At 49.5% G+C, this 18,573-nt stretch overlaps 1 protein-coding gene across 1 annotated transcript; it reads left to right on the top strand.

Annotated features, from left to right (window-relative positions):
* Positions 1-2,985: 2,985 nt before the first annotated feature.
* On the top strand, positions 2,986-16,979 carry NUDC (nuclear distribution C, dynein complex regulator). The gene is made up of 9 exons (XM_069578914.1): positions 2,986-3,289; positions 5,614-5,691; positions 13,257-13,460; positions 13,551-13,616; positions 14,336-14,455; positions 14,529-14,723; positions 15,976-16,059; positions 16,153-16,271; positions 16,698-16,979. The coding sequence occupies exons 1-9, from the start codon at positions 3,209-3,211 to the stop codon at positions 16,747-16,749; spliced, it is 999 nt and encodes a 332-aa protein (XP_069435015.1). The 5' UTR covers positions 2,986-3,208; the 3' UTR covers positions 16,750-16,979.
* Positions 16,980-18,573: the final 1,594 nt, after the last annotated feature.

Genomic DNA, 18,573 nt, shown 5'->3' with positions numbered 1-18,573 from the left:
GAGTGCAACTGTGCGGTAGTTTGAGCATTCTTTGGCATTGCCTTTCTTTGGGATTGGAATGAAAACTGACCTTTTCCAGTCCTGTGGCCACTGCTGAGTTTTCCAAATTTGCTGGCATATTGAGTGCAGCAGTTTCACAGCATCATCTTTCAGGATTTGAAATCGCTCAACTGGAATTCCATCACCTCCACTAGCTTTGTTCGTAGTGATGCTTTCTAAGGCCCACTTGACTTCACATTCCAGGATGTCTGGCTCGAGGTGAGTGATCACACCATCATGATTATCTTGGCCGTGAAGATCTTTTTTGTACAGTTCTTCTGTGTATTCTTGCCACCTCTTCTTAATATCTTCTGCTTCTGTTAGGCCCATATCACTTCTGTTCTTTATCGAGCCCATCTTTGCATGAAATGTTCCCTTGGTATCTCTAATTTTCTTGAAGAGCTCTCTAGTCTTTCCCATTCTGTTGTTTGCCTCTATTTCTTTGCATTTATTGCTGAGGAAGGCTTTCTTCTCTCTTCTTGCTATTCTTTGGAACTCTGCATTCAGATGCTTATATCTTTCCTTTTCTCCTTTGCTTTTCACTTCGCTTCTTTTCACAGCTATTTGTAAGGCCTCCTCAGACAGCCATTTTGCTTTTTTGCATTTCTTTTCTATGGGGATGATCTTGATCCCTGTCTCCTGTACAATGTCATAAACCTCCGTGCATAATTCATCAGGCACTCAATCTATCAGATCTAGGCCCTTAAATCTATTTCTCACTTCCACTGTATAATCATAAGGGATTGGATTTAGGTCATACCTGAATGGTCTAGTGGTTTTCCCTACTTTCTTCAATTTAAGTCTGAATTTGGCAATAAGGAGTTCATGATCTGAGCCACAGTCAGCTCCTGGTCTTGTTTTTGTTGACTGTATAGAGCTTCTCCATCTTTGGCTGCAAAGAATATAATCATTTGATTTTGGTGTTGACCATCTGGTGATGTCCATGTGTAGAGTCTTCTCTTGTGTTGTTGGAAGAGGGTGTTTGCTACGACCAGTGCATTTTCTTGGCAAAACTCTATTAGTCTTTGCCCTACTTCATTCCGTATTCCAAGGCCAAATTTGCCTGTTACTCCAGGTGTTTCTTGACTTCCTACTTTTGCATTCCAGTCCCCTATAATGAAAAGGACATCTTTTTTGGGTGTTAGTTCTAAAAGGTCCTGTAAGTCTTCATAGAACCATTCAACTTCAGCTTCTTCAGCGCTACTGGTTGGGGCATAGACTTGGATTACCGTGATATTGAATGGTTTGCCTTGGAAACGAACAGAGATCATTCTGTCGTTTTTGAGATTGCATCCAAGTACTGCATTTTGGACTCTTTTGTTGACCATGATGGCTACTCCATTTCTTCTGAGGGATTCTTGCCCACAGTAGTAGAGATAATGGTCATCTGAGTTAAATTCAGCCCTTCCAGTCCATTTTAGTTCGCTGATTTCTAGAATGTCGATGTTCACTCTTGCCATCTCCTGTTTGACCACTTCCAATTTGCCTTGATTCATGGATGTGACATTCCAGGTTCCTATGCAATATTGCTCTTTACAGCATCAGACCTTTCTTCTATCACCAGTCACATCCACAGCTGGGTATTGTTTTTGCTTTGGCTCCATCCCTTCATTCTTTCTGGAGTTATTTCTCCACTGATCTCCAGTAGCATATTGGGCACCTACTGACCTGGGGAGTACCTCTTTCAGTATCCTATCATTTTGCCTTTGGGGTTCTCAAGGCAAGAATACTGAAGTGGTTTGCCATTCCCTTCTCCAGCGGACCACATTCTGTCAGACCTCTCCACCATGACCTGCCTGTCTTGGGTGGCCCCATGGGCATGGCTTAGTTTCATTGAGTTAGACAAGGCTGTGGTCCTAGTGTGATTAGATTGACTAGTTTTCTGTGATTATCGTTTCAGTGTGTTTGCCCTCTGATGCCCTCTTGCAACACCTACCATCTTACTTGGGTTTCTCTTACCTTGGACGTGGGGTATCTCTTCATGGCTGCTCCAGCAAAGCGCAGCCGCTGCTGTTTACCTTGGACAAGGGGTATCTCCTCACCGCTGCCCCTCCTGACCTTGAAGGTGGAATAGCTCCTCTAGGCCCTCCTGTGCCAGGGCAGCCACCGCTCCTTGGACGTGGGGTTGCTCCTCCAGGCCACCGCCCCTGGCAAGTCATGGAAAGCGATCAAGTGGAGAAACACGTATACCAATCTTTTCAAGTTTTGGTGTGAAAGAGAACTGAAAATTGGGGTAGTAGGAAGAGAAAGTGGGAGCATACAATAGAAGTGGAGTTAAATGTGAGTTGAAGGGGATAATCCAGAAGAAAGAAAATTGTGATTCAGGAGATTTAGAAAAGAATAATAACAAGAGTAGAATCCCTGAAGAGACTAAGAAGATGAAATTCAATGAAAAAGTAAAGTGGTTGGCCTTCGATGACTGGCACCTGTCCCACACATTAACAGAAGTGAGGTTGAATACATCATTCATTACATAATTTGCGGGGACCAGTGCAAAATGACAATGTGGGCTCTCTTGTTCAAAAATTTCAGATTGCAGCAGAAGAGGATTAATCCAATCACAGAGTCCTTCTAAGTCCGGGGCCCCTGCGACTGCACAATTTATATAGAGCATGTGATGATGACGGAGGTAGACCGCTCTCTGCGCGAGTCCATTCTCCTTTTTTGGGGTCTCGATTGACTCGTGGGAGCGTTAGAGTAGATAACTAAGAACATTTCCCACTTCACCCTTCTACAAGCTGGGAAGTCACGGCCAAGGCGTAAGAACAAAGTCTGTGCCTTTTTTTCAGTTCCAACCTAGCCGGATTTGTGCCCAGACCTTTCTGGAAGGCTCCAAAAAGCGTCTGGTGACCATAGCAACTCACACCAAACTCTGGGGCCTTCCGTTCCGCCCACCGCTTCAGGAACGTGCTCTTTGATTGGCTCAGCAGGTCGACCAATGGCCGACAAAGCGGGCTATCTGCCCCGTGGTCAATGGCCGCAGGCTCGAAGCGGGGCGGGACGTGAGAGTGAGCGGGTGGGCCTGGGCGGCGCGGCGCCTGCGTGTTTCCGGCTCCGCTGCGGAAGGCGGAGGACTGGAGCCGTTGGACCGGACGCGATCCGAAGGGTCGGGGAGCGCGGGACGCCAGTGCGGAGCTCGGGTTTCGGAGCGTGGTTAGCAGCTGGCACGATGGGCGGGGAGCAGGAGGAAGATCGGTTCGACGGCATGTTGCTGGCCATGGCGCAGCAGCACGAGGGCGGCGTGCAGGAGGTAACGGCCCGCGCGGACTTGGCTGGGCCCGGCCTATCCGGGGGAAGGCCCCAGCCACGCTCTCTCCGTCCTTCTCTGCCTTCGAGAAGCCGAGATACACCCCTGGGCCTCACGGGCTCTGGGATTCCCCTCCACATTCTTACTGCACTCGAGCTTCCGGTCTGGCCTAGTCGTACCAGGGCTTTCACTCGTACCAGGCCTGGTCCCCCCTGAGACCTCTCAGTAGTTTCTGCCTTTGCAGCTCCGGCGTCGCTGCACCCGCCTCCGGAAAAGCCCCAGAGTTTGGGGATTTACCCCCCTATCCACCACCCCCCTCGCCCCCGCCACATGCTTTCGGCTCCGTTTCTTCGTTGGTGGCCGCCCCCAAAGAGCATCCCTTGGGATGAATCTTTCTAAACATTACGACTTGCCTGTACGGAGACTTGTAGCTAGCGGAAGAATGTGAGAGTGGGAGGCGATATTAACACGTGGTCTTTGAATGGGGGAACAGGAGGCCTATGTTCACGATTGTTCTACAGCGCACCTACCAACTTGGGACCCTTCGACGTCTCCCAGCCTCAGTTTCTTTGTTTGAGACACAGCTAGGAATCCTTATATTTCCTGAATTTGTAGGAGAGTAGTGTCTTGAAGGGAGGGACAGCGAGGAATTCTCAGTAACCAGGCTTGGGCAGTCAACAGGTATTTGTTCGAATGATTGATGTGTGCAGGAACATAATTTCCTGCATAGTGACCAGACCCAGTAACAGAGTGGGTGAAGGATAAGGACCAACTTAGAAGAGGTCCTGGAATTGTTTTGAGCCATGGAAAAGTTCAAAAGGTAGAAAAGCCTGTCAAGATCTGTCTTCTTATTAAAGACACTGAAGGAACTTGCCCAGGATCATCCAACAGGCTCCTGACCTGGAGGGGACCAGCATCCTTAGGCCAGTGTGTGCTTTCCACAGACCATTTCAGGTTCTGTGTCTCTCTGGGATAAAAGTTTGGAGCTTTCCATTCTGGTTCTCATTCAGGTGGGTACCCGTGGTGACCAAGGACTCCTAAGCCCTTTGAGGTCGGAAGAGTACTATTTGAGGATGTGAAAGGCTCCCTCTTCCCGCCCCTCCCCAAATTGTTGACACAACTGGATTTGGAGGGTATTCATTTTTGAGCAAACTGAAAAAATTGTTTAGAAGCAGGAATTGAAGCCATTGAGATAAAATCTAGCATCGGATTTAGAACCACTCTCTTGGGCAAATAAAAGGGCTTAGTTGTAGATGCTAACCTTAGGTCACCACTAGATCGTTTCGTTCATCAGAATGTTTATTGAGCATGTACTCGGAGTCAGGTCTGGTGCTGGGCGCTGAGGATGTTCATGGTGCATGCAATATGTACTTCAGTCTCCCACAGAGTGTCTGTTGCTCTGGACCAGACACTGCTAGGGACCTCACCCCCTTTACTTCCTTTGGTTCTCACAAAGGATCCTCACGTATATCCCTGGAAATAGGTCCTGCTGCTGTTTCTCCTTTGTGGAGTTAAGAAACTTTCCTAAGGTCACAGAGCTCATGTCTGTCAGTCTTGATACCCAGACTGATGTTCTTAAACCACTTGGCTACCCAGCCATAATTAGTTGGTCTGAACTTTCTTTCAAATGGCTTCATTTGTTCCCTTTCTTCTAGCTCTGCCCTAGTAACTCAGCCAGTGCCACTCTGGATGGGTTTTTTACCATGTGAAGAGGAAGGGTGGGCCCCAAGTGTTTCAAACCCTAGATGCCCATATCCTCAGGCTGCCTGCAGCACCACAAAAAAATGTGAAGTATATATACACGTGCACACGAGACAGTGAGAAATCTGGGACTTCCTGGTGGTCCAGTGGTTAAGAATCGGCCTGCCAGTGCAGAGGACATGGGTTCGATCCCTTGTCTGGGAAGGCCCCACGTGTCATGGAGTGCCTAAGGTTAAGCCTGTGTGCCACAGCTACTGAGTCCATGCCTGAGAGTCTGTGCTCCCCAAGAGAAGCTGCTGCAGTGAGAAGCCTGTGCACCACAATGAAGAGCAGCCCTTGCTCACCACAGCTTGGAGAAAGCCTGTGTGTCACAATGAAGACCCTGTGCAGCCAAAAATAAAAAGAAATGAGAAATCTGCCTTTCAGGTGATCTGGGTAAAGTTAGTTTAGGCTTCCTGGCAGGAGTGACAAAGCCTGGGCCTGTAGGGGGATGTGTCCTCAGTTGAGAGGCCAGGGGTGAAACAGTCTAGTCCAGGTTCCCTCCTAGCCTAAGAGAGTTCGCTTCTGTGCAGTTGAAGGGCCCCCAATATGGCATCTCTCCAGCCTCTGTCTTTGTCTCCTTTCAGCTGGTGAACACTTTCTTCAGCTTCCTTCGACGCAAAACAGACTTCTTTGTTGGAGGAGAAGAAGGCATGGCAGAAAAGGTGAGTGATGGGGGCCAGTGTCCTTTGGGCAGCTCTGTTTCTCCAGAAGAGCTGACCTGGCCTTCTTTGGCATACTAATAACTGTTAGCAGAAGTAAAATGCCAGGGGCAAAAAGTCGGGGAAGGGAAGCAAGCCATCCTTTATTAAAGCCCCTCACCTCGCCAACTGCATTACCTACTCTATTCCACATGGTCCTTGAACTGTTTGAGGGGCAGGTGTTACTGTCCCCATTTACAAATGAGGAAATCGGTGTGAGTTATAGGAAAGCCAGGGTTGTCCAGATTCTTGAGCTGAGTTATGGGAGAGCCAGGGTTGGAACCAGAGTCTCTTGTAAAACTGCTTTCTGCCCCTTACACAACGCTTCTTGGTTCCTTTTCTCCATTGAGGAAAGTGAAAGCGTTAGTCTCTCAGTTGTGTCCAACTCTTTGTGACCCCATGGACTGTAGCCCTCGGGCTCTTCTGTAAATTCTCCAGGCGAGCATACAGAGTGGGTAGCCATTCCCTTCTCCAGGGGATCTTCCCAACCCAGGGATCGAAGCCCGGTCTCCTGCATTGCAGGCAGATTCTTTACTGTGTGAGCCACCAGGGAAGCCCAGGTTTTATCTAATTACCTCACTGAGAGATGAGAGTAGGCAAATGTTAGTAATTGAGCTTAAAAGACAGAGGTATAGGAAAACTCAAAGCCAGCCAATCCTAGTCTTCTTGGATTCTGTGACCCAAAGTTCAGGGTCATATTTGAGAATAGTGGTGGTGGTTTTTTTTTTAATTGTCTATCATATATATATATGTATGTATGTATGTATCTTTTCTAGGTTCTTTTCCATTATAGGTTATTATAAGAAATTGAATATAGTCCCCTGTACTATACAGTAGGTCCTTGTTTTTTTGTTTTTTTTGTATTTTGTATATAGTAGTGTGTATCTGTTAATCCCGAATTCCCAATTTACCCCCCCCCCCTTGGTAACCATAAGTTTATTTTCTATGTTTGTGAATCTAGTTCTGTTTTGTAAATAAATTCACTTGTATCATTTTTTTTTTTTAGATTCCACATATAAGTGATATCATACAATATTTGTCTTTCTCTGACTTACTTTACTTAGTATGATAATCTCCAGGTCCATCCATGTTGTTGCAAATGGTATTATTTCATTTTTTTGAATAGCTGAGTGATATTCCTCTGTGTGTGTGTGTGTGTACACCACATCTTTGTGCATTCATCTGTCATTGGACATTTAGATTGCTTTCATGTCTTAGCTATTGTAAGTAGTGCTATTGTGAACATTGGAGTGCACATGTTTTTTCAAATTAGAATTTTTGTCTTTTCTGGATACATGCCTAGGAGTGGGATGGCTGGATCATATGGTAGCTCTACTTTTAGTTTTCTAAGGAACCCCCATACTGTTCTTCACGGTGGCTGCGCCAATTTACGTTTGCATCAACAGTGTTGGAGGGTTCCCTTTTCTCCACATCCTCTCCAGCATTTATTACTTGTAGACTTTTTGATGGTAGCCATTCTGACTGCTGTTAGGTGATCCCTGAGGATTGTGCTTTATGGTACAGGTTCCGAGAGTCTGAATGTCTTCTGATTCCCTAGGTTGTAATTATATTTTTGAAGATTCATAAATAATGAAGAAGATGTCATTTCACTGAACTGTGAAAACTGACAGTTGTTTTCAGTTAAACAGGAGACATAATAACCAAAAGGAGACATTTTAAAAACTGCTTTCTATGGCCTCAGAGTTCTAACCAGCTGAAATGCTTGATAATGTGCCTCATCTGAGGCTACTCTGTAGTAAGGACATGGTCCTGGAGTAGGAGTCCTGGGTTCTTGGTCTAGTTGTGGGATCTGGCTGATTTCCCACCAATTCTCTGGTCCTTTTCATCTTCACACCCGTCAAGCAGAAGCAGGTGGACTCACTGACCTTTAGGACCCTTTCTGGCTCAAATATGCTTTCTGTATTAGCGCTAGCACCTCCTGTTTTTCTGTGGGCCAGACTTCACCATAAAATATCAGCATTCATTCATTTAATTAATATGTATAAGACTGTGAGGAAGTGGTGGGTGTTTGGGCAGAAGTCCTAGGAGCGTAAAATGGTGACTAACCTAGGTTGAGCGCTCAGGGAGGACGCTGCGGAAGAGCTGCCTGCGGTATGCGGGTTGAGTGAGGTAGCAGGCAGAAGGGAGAGAGGTGAACAGCATTGAGCAGTGCTGTCTCGGGCGTATCACAAGGATGATGGTAGCTGTTCTGTGCTGGACGTCTGCTGGTTCCTCTGTTATGCTCCTTGCCTCTTTGTTCCCTTAGTCAGCTCTTTCCCAAGAGGTTGGTTGGAACTCTCAGGCAGGCAGAAATCTATCCAGCCCTCCCAACTGGTCTCCAGTTGTAACACCAGTAACTCCTTTGTGTTGACCTGCTGTGCACCAGGCTACCAGATGAATCCTTTCCAAGTGTGTTGGTTGAGAGCATGTTCTCTGGAGCTAGGCAGATGTGGCTGAATCCTAGTGTGCCCCTCTCCCTGCTTGACAGCTGCTTTGGATGAATCACATTCTGAGCCTCATTCCCCTCTGCCGCCCCCGGAAGAGGGGATAATCTTTCTCTCACAAGGCTGTTGTGAGGATAAAAAGAGTTAGGGTTAAATATGCACTGTATTGCCTCCTAAAATCCAAAAGAATTCTAATCCCAAAACACATCTGGCCCCAACAGGTTCAAAAAAGGGACTGTGAACTTGAATTCTTGGGCTTCTCTGGTGGCTCAGACGATAAATAATCTGCCTGCAATGCAGGACACCCTGGGTTGGATCCCTGGTCTGGAAGATCCCTCAGAAAAGGGAATCACTACCCACTACCTCCAGTATTCTCGCCTGCAGAATTCCATGGACAGAGGAACCTGGCGGGTTACAGTCCATGGGATTGCAAAAAGTCAGACACCACTGAGTGACTAACACTTTCACAGTGCATATACTGTATATAATATACTCTACTCCAGTCCAGGGGTCAGGAGCAGCATAATGTAATGAAACATTGATATTTCTGCAGAGAAGTGTATATCCATGTTTATGCCAAGATAGGAAGACTGTAAATACCTTCATGCTTCAAACTTAGAGAAACAGAAAAACACTAGTTTTTATAGCTTTTGAAGCTAGGCATTGTGGATTTGCATAAAGGCCATAATGATCAAATCAGTATGTTATTGACATAGGAAGAGACAAACAGACTAGTGAAACAGGGAACCCAGAAAAAGTCTAACTTTAAGATGTGTCCAGTATGGTAATTCAGTTCATAGGCAAAAGATGAGTTAATAAGTTGTGCTATTACAACTGTCTCTTTGTAAAGCACCAAAAGTGTAAAACCATCTGTTTCTTTCATATGTGCATGCTTGCTAAGTCACTTCAGTTGTGTCCGACTCTTTGCGACCCTATGGACTGTAGTCTGCTAGGCTCCTCTGTCCATGGGATTCTCCAGGCACCAATCCTGGAGTGGGTTGCCATGCCCTCCTCCAAGGGATCTTCCTGGCTCAGAGATAGAACCTGTGTGTCTTACGTCTCGTGTATTGCCAACTAGTGCCACCTGGGAAGCCTGTTGTACTCATATCTAAAAATAAATTGGCAGATCAAGAAGAGCTTAGTAAGGAAAGCTAGGAAACTGTATAACCTTGTGTGGAAGAGACCTAGCAAGGATAGAAACCTGGAAGCTATAGAATAAAAGATAGCTGTCTGTCTCTTCAGATATAGAAAATGTGGCAGAAGAGACGCAGTGACATAGAGTCATTTGAAAAACAATAGATCTGGGGAAAATGCAATGCAGAGGACAGATAAAATTTAGGAGTCAGTTTAATATGCAGGAACTCTTGTAAGTTGACAAAAAAAGGATAAATGGAAAAATGGGCCATTCCACGAGGAGCATATGAAAAGATGCTTACATTCAGTAGTAATCGAGGAAATGTAGATGAGCTAAACAGTAAGATGCCCTTTTTTTCTGGTCAAACTGACAAAAATATATATTTTTAATTGCTTACAGGGATGTGGGAAAAAAAAGGGTACTCTTCAGACATTGCTGGTAAAAGTGAATTATAGTTCTTTTTTGTTGTAAAAGACGCTCAATATCACTTGTCATTAGAGAAAGGCAAAAAAAACCACAGTGAAATGTTGTCACCTCACACTCGCTAGGATGGATTCTGTTGGAAACCCCCAGAAACACCAAGTGTTGGATAAGGTTGTAGAGAAACTGGGACTTGTGTGCACTACCAGTGGGAATTTAAAATAGTGCAGCTGCTGTGGAAACGGTATGGCAGTGCCTCAGAAAATTGAAAAACAGAGCTACCATGTGATCTAGCAATCCCATTACCCCCTGAAATCGGAGGCAAGATCTCTTTTTTTTTTTTAAGTTTTGGCTGTGCTGGGTCTTAATTACTGTGTGGACTTTCCTCTCGTTCGGCGAGTGGGGGCTACTCTCTAGTTGTGGAGCATGGGCTTCTCGTGGTGGGGGCTTTTCTTTCTGCGGAGCGTGGTCTCTAGGACAAGTGGGCTTCAATAGTTGCAGCACGTGGGCTCAGTAATTGCAGTGCCTAGGCTCTGGCGCCCAGGCTCAGTGGTTGTGGTGCATGGCCTGAGTTGCTACGCAGCATGTGGGATCTTCTTGGATCAGGGGTCAAACCTGTGTCTCCTGCCTTGGCAGGTGGGTTCTTTACCACTGAGCCAGCAGGGAAGCCCTGGAAGCAGGATCTTGAAGAGAGATTTGCACACCCATAGCAGCACTGTTCAAAAGAGCCGAAAACTGGGAGCAGTCCAAGCATTCATTGATAGATGAATCAACAAAATGTCATATATCCATGTAGTATAATATTTGGGCTTCCCCGATGGCTCAGCAGGTAAAGAATCTGCAGGAGACACAGGAGATGCAGGTTCAATCCCTGGGTCAGGAAGATCCCCTGGAGGAGGAAGTGGCAACCCACTCCAGTGTTCCTGCCTGGAAAATTCCAAGGACAGAGGAGTCTGGCAGGCTACAGTCCATGGAGTTGCAGAGTCGGGCATGACTGAGCACACACATACATACATATTATTCAGCCTGCTAAAGGAAGACAGACAAGAGCACATACTGAGTTAGTCCATTTATATGAAGTTCTAGAACAGGAATGGGTCTTCTCCCTCAGACGTGTTCCCCCCACTCCATGGTCAGGTCCAGGACCTCGTGCCTTTGGGTTTAGCTTAAATATCTCAAGAGTCTTCCTTGGCCAGTCTGGTGGCACCCACTCTTTACTCTCCTGTCACCCACGCTAGGTCAGGGAAAGCTGTGTTCAGGTATGCCCACCGAACACTCTGGGGGCCTCCCAGCCCTCCTCACCCATTCCTCACTCTGCTGGGCTCTGGTTCCCAAAGACATGTCCAGTGACAGAAGCTTGACTCTGACAGCCTGCCAGTTGGCACCCTGAGTAATCTCGTGGGGGTCTCTGCCTGGGCCTGGGCCCGGGTAAAGCCGGTGGGAGGAGACTGGGAGGAGGGGTCAGAGGCTGCTGTGACTGGCCTTGACTCTGCCTGGTGGTTCAGCTCTGCCCTCATCTGCCCTCCAGGAGCTGGGAAGGAACAGGACGAATGGGACGTGGTTCACTGGAGCTGGGAGAGGGGGCGGCCCGCTGCTGCCTCCCTTGGCCACTGGTTAGCAGATGGCCTGAGTTCAAGGTCTCCCTGATTAGAGTGGAACAGCCTCTGCTGGCGCAATTGGGCCATGACCAACCCCTTCTGTTGACAGCACAGTGGCCTTCAGGTGGCTCATTTCTTTCTTAGACACACCTCATTTTGTTAACCCATTTGGTTTCGGGGTGCCTTTGGTGCCCTTTAGCCTTGAAGAGTGTGGAGCTACTGTAATGTGGCATGAAGTTGGAGGTTTGAGGGTAACAGGAAGCATTGGCACCCAGTGAATGAAAGGCCGCAGGGCATTTGGCAGAACCCTAGGCCTAGGAGCCCATGGCTGACTTCGGTGACTCTGGCCCCACGTGGTTCCCCTCAACTCTTGCAGATCCATTTCCCTCTAGCTCTGGCTCAGAGATTCTTGAAAGATGGTTTGTTGACCACTGATCATGTGGCGGGTGTCCTGTGAGGGCTCCTCCAGGTGTGTGGGTTGACACAGAGTTGGGTTTCTTAAGTTGGGTAAATTCCTGAGTCTGCCAAAGGAGAAGAGGTGAAATTGAACAGACACTTGAGCTGGTCCTGGAGGATAAGAAGCTGTTTGTGAGGTGACCTGAGAGTAGAGGCAAGGATATTCTAGGCAAAGAACAGCTATGTAAGACTGCTTTTAGAAATAATACGATAGAAGCACAGAGAGATGACCTCAGGGTCGCGCAGGCAGAAGGAGTAGGCCAGGATCTCAGATGTAGGTGTGACTCAAGTATGCATGAGAATTGGCCAGGAGGGCCTGTCAAAAGTGCAAATTGCTGGGCCACACCCCTGGGATTTCTGACTCAGTAGGCCTGGAGTAGAGCCTGAGAGTCAGCATTTCTAACAAATTCTGGGTGATGCCAACATATTCTAGGGATCAGGGAACCACACTTCAGGAGTTTCTGATGTAAAACATGAGGTGTAACCATTCCTCCGGTCATTATCTTCATAGCAGAGAAGGTGCTTCTCCACCAGTTGACCCTGGGTTAGCCTCCACCAGGCAGGGGGTGTTGGGAAGCCAGCAGTTTATGTGCAGTTGGTTTGTGGCTAGGACTGTGCCAATCTCTTGACAAGTGTCATGTGCAGTCTTCGTGACAGCTGATGAAACTGAGGCTTAGAAAGGTCAAAGTTGTTTCCTTGTCCAAGGCCACAGAGCCAGACCCTGTGGTAACAGTATTGGGGTCGCTTTTGGGCCACAGAGGCAGGCAGCTAGCACAAAGCAGGTTAGAAGCATCCTAGGAAGGCGTCGTGGGAGAGGATGGATTTGAAATTGATAGCTTACAGGCCGAGGGGAGGAAGACGCTGACCTTTTCCCTCCAGAACGCTCTTTCTGGCCTGAGAGCTGAGGAAAAGCTTCTCAGAGGGGCTGAGGCTGGAGTTCTCCTGACAGCTTCACTCTGCTATGAAGGACTTTCAAAGCACTTATCATTTGGTCTGCCCGACATTCCTGCGAGGTAGGGACTCACCCTCGCTGATAAGGGCTCTGAAGCTTCCCGGGGATCTTCCCATCCCAGGGATCAAACCTGCATCCCTTACAGTGGCAGGTGGATTGTTTAACCACTGAGCCACCAGGGAAGCCCATTAACACCATTAATAGGTTAAGTAATTTGCCAAAAATAAAATAGCTAGTGTGTGACAAAGCTGGATTAGAATGCAGGTTGTCTAACTTCAGTGTTGGCTCTTATTCCCTGGACTGCCTTTTTTTTTTAAGTGATTGCTATTTATTGAAGCAGATACTTTGCAGGTATTCTCATTACAACTCAATGAGATAGATGTGTATTAAATCCCATTTTAAAGATGTGGAAACTGAGGTTCTAAGTGCAGTGCCTTGCCCAGGCACTCAGAGATGGGACTGGCTTCATGTCTTGGAACGTGTCTTCTCCCTCGATGCCTCTTAGTCTTCTCTTCCTTCCTCAGCTTATCACACAGACCTTCAACCACCACAACCAGCTGGCACAGAAGGCCCGGCGGGAGAAGCGAGCTCGGCAGGAGACTGAGCGGCGGGAGAAGGCGGAGCGGGCAGCCAGGTTGGCCAAGGAGGCCAAGTCAGAGACCTCCGGGCCCCAGATCAAGGAACTGACTGATGAGGAGGCTGAGAGGCTACAGCTGGAAATTGACCAGGTAGGAATGGGCTTCCCTCCCCTGCCTCCTGACCCCCATGGACACTAGAAGTGGGGCCCCTCTTGCCAGCTGTTTTCCCATTTGCCACAGAAAAAGGATGCCGAGAATCAGGAGGCCCAGCTCAAGAATGGCAGTCTTGGCTCACCAGGGAAGCAGGTGAGATGGACTGGAGGGGTTTGGGAACTTCTGGAGCTCTTGACCCACTCCCTTTCTCTGGAAAGCCCACCCTACCGTTCCCTTAGCTTTGGGGATCCTCCTCATACTCCAGGATCCCACATTGGACCAAAGGGGGTTAAAAAAAAGACTCCAAAGCTCATTGGCTTAATTTAAGCCTTGGCAGGAAAGCCAGAGAGACAGAGATGGGCAGTGCTGCACGGACACCATGAGGGTGGGCTCGGGTCTGCAGTGGGTTTCTCTGACACGCCCAGGGCATGTTCTCCTCAGGGCTCCTCCCGCTCCCACGGAATCCTTGGGGACATTCCTTTAGCTCTTCAGAAGTTCTAGTCTGAGGCTGGGTCCCCACCTTCCGAACGAAGCTGACCATTTGGCAGGCTGGTTTTCCTTTAGAGCAGCTCTGCTGGCGGCCGCCTGCTGACCTGCTCTGGGCTGGGCTTCCTTCCAGGTCCCTTGGCTGGGTCCCCGGGGTCTGTCTCTGACTGCCGCCTCCCCTCAGCTGCCCCACACTCTCCCCATCTGAGCCCCTCTCAGCAGAGCCGGCAGAGAGCCAGACAGGTTTTACCTCTGCCTCGCAGTGGGCCGTGGGCTGTGCAGGGACCTGGTCTGCTGTGTTGTCTGTGGCTGTATGTGCCGTGCCAGCCAGTGGGGTTCAGTCTGGGTCTGTCAGGGAAGTAGCTGAGCTCCCCAATTGTGAGCAGGAGGCCGAGGAGGACGAGGAGGAGGAGGATGAGAAGGACAAAGGGAAACTGAAGCCCAACCTCGGCAATGGGGCGGACCTGCCCAGTTACCGCTGGACCCAGACCCTGTCGGAGCTGGATGTGAGTGTGGGGGCTGGGGCGGCAGGGAGGGCGCTGGCCTGGGGCGCCCCCTGACTGCTCCTGCCCTGTGCAGCTGGCCGTGCCCTTCCGCGTGAACTTCCGGCTGAAGGGGAAGGACGTGGTGGTGGACATCCAGCGGCGGCATCTCCGGGTAGGGCTCAAGGGACAGCCAGCGATCGTGGACGGGGAGCTCTACAACGAGGTGAAGGTGGAGGAGAGCTCGTGGCTCATCGAGGACGGCAAGGTGGTGACGGTGCACCTGGAGAAGGTGCGAAAGGCCCCGCCCTCTGTCCTGATTGGCTGTTTCTGAACTTGGGGGCCCTGCTGGGGGCCTGCTGAGCATATCTTGTTTCATCCCCACAATAAGACTTTGATAGTAGGTCTGCCACATTTTAGAATCAGAAAAAGGGCAGCCCAAGAGATCTGCCCAACTTCTGCCTCTAGAAGAGGGTGGAGTTAAAGATCCGGGTTGTCTTTAGTACCAAAGCCTTTTCCTTTCCCTTAGGTTTCTGTTGTTGTTCTACCAGCTTATTCGTACCAGCCCATCTCCCTCCACCCTCATGCACGCATGCTCAGTCATGTAACCCCATGGACTGCAGCCCGCCAGGTTCCTCTGTCCATGGACTTTTCCAGGCAGGAATACACGGGTGGGTTGCCATTTCCTTCTCCAGGTCCATTAGGTTCTTTTCTGGTTTTTATTTTGGGTCTGAATTTTTATTATGGGTCTTAGTTGCCATGTGCGGGATCTTCCTTGTGGCATGTGGGATCTTTAGTTGCAGCACATTGGACCTAGTTCCCTGATTAGGGATCGAACCTGGCCCCCCTGCCTTGGGAGTTCAGAGTCTTAACCACTGGACCCACCAGGGAAGTCCCTCCATTAGGTTTGTATCAATACAAGCATTCAGTTCAGCAAATACTTGAACACCTACTCATGCCAGAGACTGTTCTAAGTGCTGGAGGGAAAACAGTGAACCAGACGTAGAAAGCTATGCCCCTCCGGAAGCCCGCGTTCTCCCCTCTCAGAGAACTGGGATGCAGACCCCAGTAAGTGAACATGGGCTCTGTGAAGCGCCAGGGTCCAAGGAAAGAGTCCCATGGCATGTACTGCCTGGCCCAGCCTACCTGACCCCCTTGGCTGCCTCTCACTCACCCCTCTGTGCCCTTGCCCTTGCATTTCCTCCCACCTGGAATGTCCTTCCCTGCTTTTTAACGTGGTTCACGCGTGTCGTTTAAGGCCCAGCCCTGTGTGTCATCCGAACCTCTCCCTCCACCTGATGAGTATCTCCCTCTGTACTTTATTCTTTCCGTTATCATGCTGACTGTCTCCGTGTCTGTCTCCCCCAGCCACCGGGGAGGGCAGAGGTCTTGCCTCTCCGCCCCTAGGTCCCAGTTCAGGCCTCTAAGTCCCTGATGCAGGATGTGGCTGGGAGAGAGTTTGGTTCTGGAAGAGCTGGGGGGTGGTCACCAGGGTCCAGAGTGAGCCACCACCCGTCCCCGGGTGGCCCTCCTCTTCCTCTCAGATTAACAAGATGGAGTGGTGGAGCCGCTTGGTATCCAGTGACCCCGAGATCAATACTAAGAAGATAAACCCCGAGAACTCCAAGGTGAGCCCAGGCTGCTTGGAGGAGCTGCGGTCGGGAGGTTTGGGGCCTGGGTGGCCCCAGGCCTTCACCCACCCTGTCACTGTCTGCCCCCAGCTGTCAGACCTGGACAGTGAGACCCGTAGCATGGTGGAGAAGATGATGTACGACCAGAGACAGAAGTCTATGGGGCTGCCTACCTCCGATGAGCAGAAGAAACAGGAGATTCTGAAGAAGTGAGCGATGCAGAGATGGGGGTTTGGGGGAGGTGTCTGCGGCTGGGACCTGGGTGACAGTGGCAAGTGTTTACTGAGCAGAACACAGGAGCTGCCCCGCCCCTTCCAGGATGAGCCAGCCAAGTTTATGGCTTTATAGCCTTGGCTTGCCTCCCCTAATCACTTACTGAGGTCATCTTGAGGGCAAGGCCACCACAGGATAGGAAAGGGTAACAGGCGGTCACAGTTTCCAACAGAAAAAGCAGTGCTGGTGTTGGCACCTCAGCATCCAGCCTTGGGGAGACCTTGGGGGCCCCACTCCTGTCTGGCATGGCTCCGGGTTGCTGAGAGTTGTAAACAGATGAGACCTCATGTTGGAGGCTGAGAGAAAGGGACAAATTTAGGGAGACGGATGGCCTGTCTCACCTTCCTGCTTTGTCTCTGCAGGTTCATGGATCAGCATCCAGAGATGGACTTTTCCAAGGCCAGATTCAACTAGCCCCTGTGTTTGCTCCCCTGAACTCTCTAGGCTGAGCTCCCGGCTCCCCACTTTCCTCTCCCACCCTCCCTGGGACTGGTGGGCCACAGGGCCAGGGCAGGCACGGGGCTGGCTGGCACACACAGGTCCCAGGCCATCATGGGAGAAGGGCTGGGGCCTTGGGGGGGGGGGGGGTCTTGTCCTCCCCAGCTGGCCTGCTGTTACACATTAAAACCATTTACCCAATTCCACTCACGTCTTCTCTTCCCTCTGGCCTTTCTCTGGGGTTCAGGCCTCTTAGGACTGCTGCTGTGACCTGGGGGCTTGACTGCTCACCCAGGCTCTGCTGTGTGATCTAGGGCAAGTCTTTGCCTCTCCCTGGGCTCAGTTTCTCATTACTTAAATAGAGGATCCCGACAAGGCTTTTAGTCTGTGTATGATTTTGAACAAAAGGGGTTGGTTATAGGCACCAAACAATGTCAGATTCTCCAAGGGGCCCATGACTCAGCAGCACTTAAGACCAGCCTGACTTGATTTCCGTTTTCATCTCTGAGACAATTTCCCACTGCACTGGGTCTGTCCTCTAGTCCTGGAGCAAGTGTTTCTAAAACTATACACTACTTCCCAGAGGCAGAGAGCAAGCAGCAAAGCCTAGGGGCACCGCCTAGGCCTCAGATGGGCTTTGTGTGTGGTGGGGATCTGGCTGGGAAGGCAGGGGGAAGCCCAACGGAGCCTGTTGTGTGTCTTTGACCTGGACCCTTGCAGATTTTAGGGCTTCTCAGGAGTGAGCCACTGAGGCTGGAGAGGTGTTCTCTTTTGCCCCAGTCCAGCCACCAGAGCTGACCCTTGCCCCGCTTTGGCAGGAAGTACAGGTCACAGTGCAGAGTGCCATAGAGGTTATGGTAACAAGACGAATGGGTTCACTTGCCCAGGGTGCTATGCCCTATGAGCCACGGGTGACTCCTGAATTTCTGGGACACAGCGTATGTGTCCTTTTGGCATCTCAGAATAGCTTGTTAAAGACTTCAGCTATGCAGTATTTGGCTTTGTCTGTTTATCAAACTTACCCCTTTTTCTGGGAATGCCAGTAGTGGTTCCCAAGGCTGAGCTTAGATAATGGGGCTCAAAAAAACTTTGGCCCCAGAGGCCCATTTTCTAAGCTCTCAGATTGCTTCTTGGCAGGAAAGCTGTGACAAACCTAGACAGTGTATTAAGGAGCAGAGGCATCGCTTTGCTGACAAAGGTCTGTATACTCAAGGCCACGTTCTTTCCAGTAGTCATGTATGGATATGAGAGGGGCACCATAACAAAGGCAGAGAACCAAACTTAGGTGCTGGAAACAACCCTTGAGAGGTCCCTTGGAAAGCAAGGAGATCAAAACAGTCAATCTTAAGGGAAATCAACCCTGAATATTCTCTGGAAGGACTGATGCTGAAGCTGCAATACGATGGCCAGCTGATGTAAACAGCTGACTCACTGGAAAAGACCCTGATGCTGGGAAAGATTGAGGGCAGGAGGAGAAGGGGACAACATGGATGGTGTCACCGATGCAATGGACATGAACTTGGGCAAACTGGGAGATGGTGAGGGACAGTGAGGCCTGTCGTGCTGCAGTCCGGGGAGGCAAACAGTCGGACACACTGAACAACAATAAGGGCCAAGGCTAAGGTGGAGGGGCTGTAGCATGACTCTGCTCTGTCCAGTGATATCCCTGGGCTCCAGTGCCCCACAGTCATTTTCCTCACCATTAAAAAAATTTTTTTTGGTGGCCACACTATGCAGCATGGCATGTGGAATCTTAGCTCCCTGATAGGAATTAACCCGTGCCCCTTGTAGTGAAAGTTG

The sequence above is a fragment of the Ovis canadensis genome, chromosome 2 (assembly GCF_042477335.2).
Source record: "Ovis canadensis isolate MfBH-ARS-UI-01 breed Bighorn chromosome 2, ARS-UI_OviCan_v2, whole genome shotgun sequence".
Lineage (NCBI taxonomy): Eukaryota > Metazoa > Chordata > Mammalia > Artiodactyla > Bovidae > Ovis > Ovis canadensis.
Note: the sequence above shows the minus strand (reverse complement) of the source record. Positions and strands in the feature narration are given on the sequence as shown.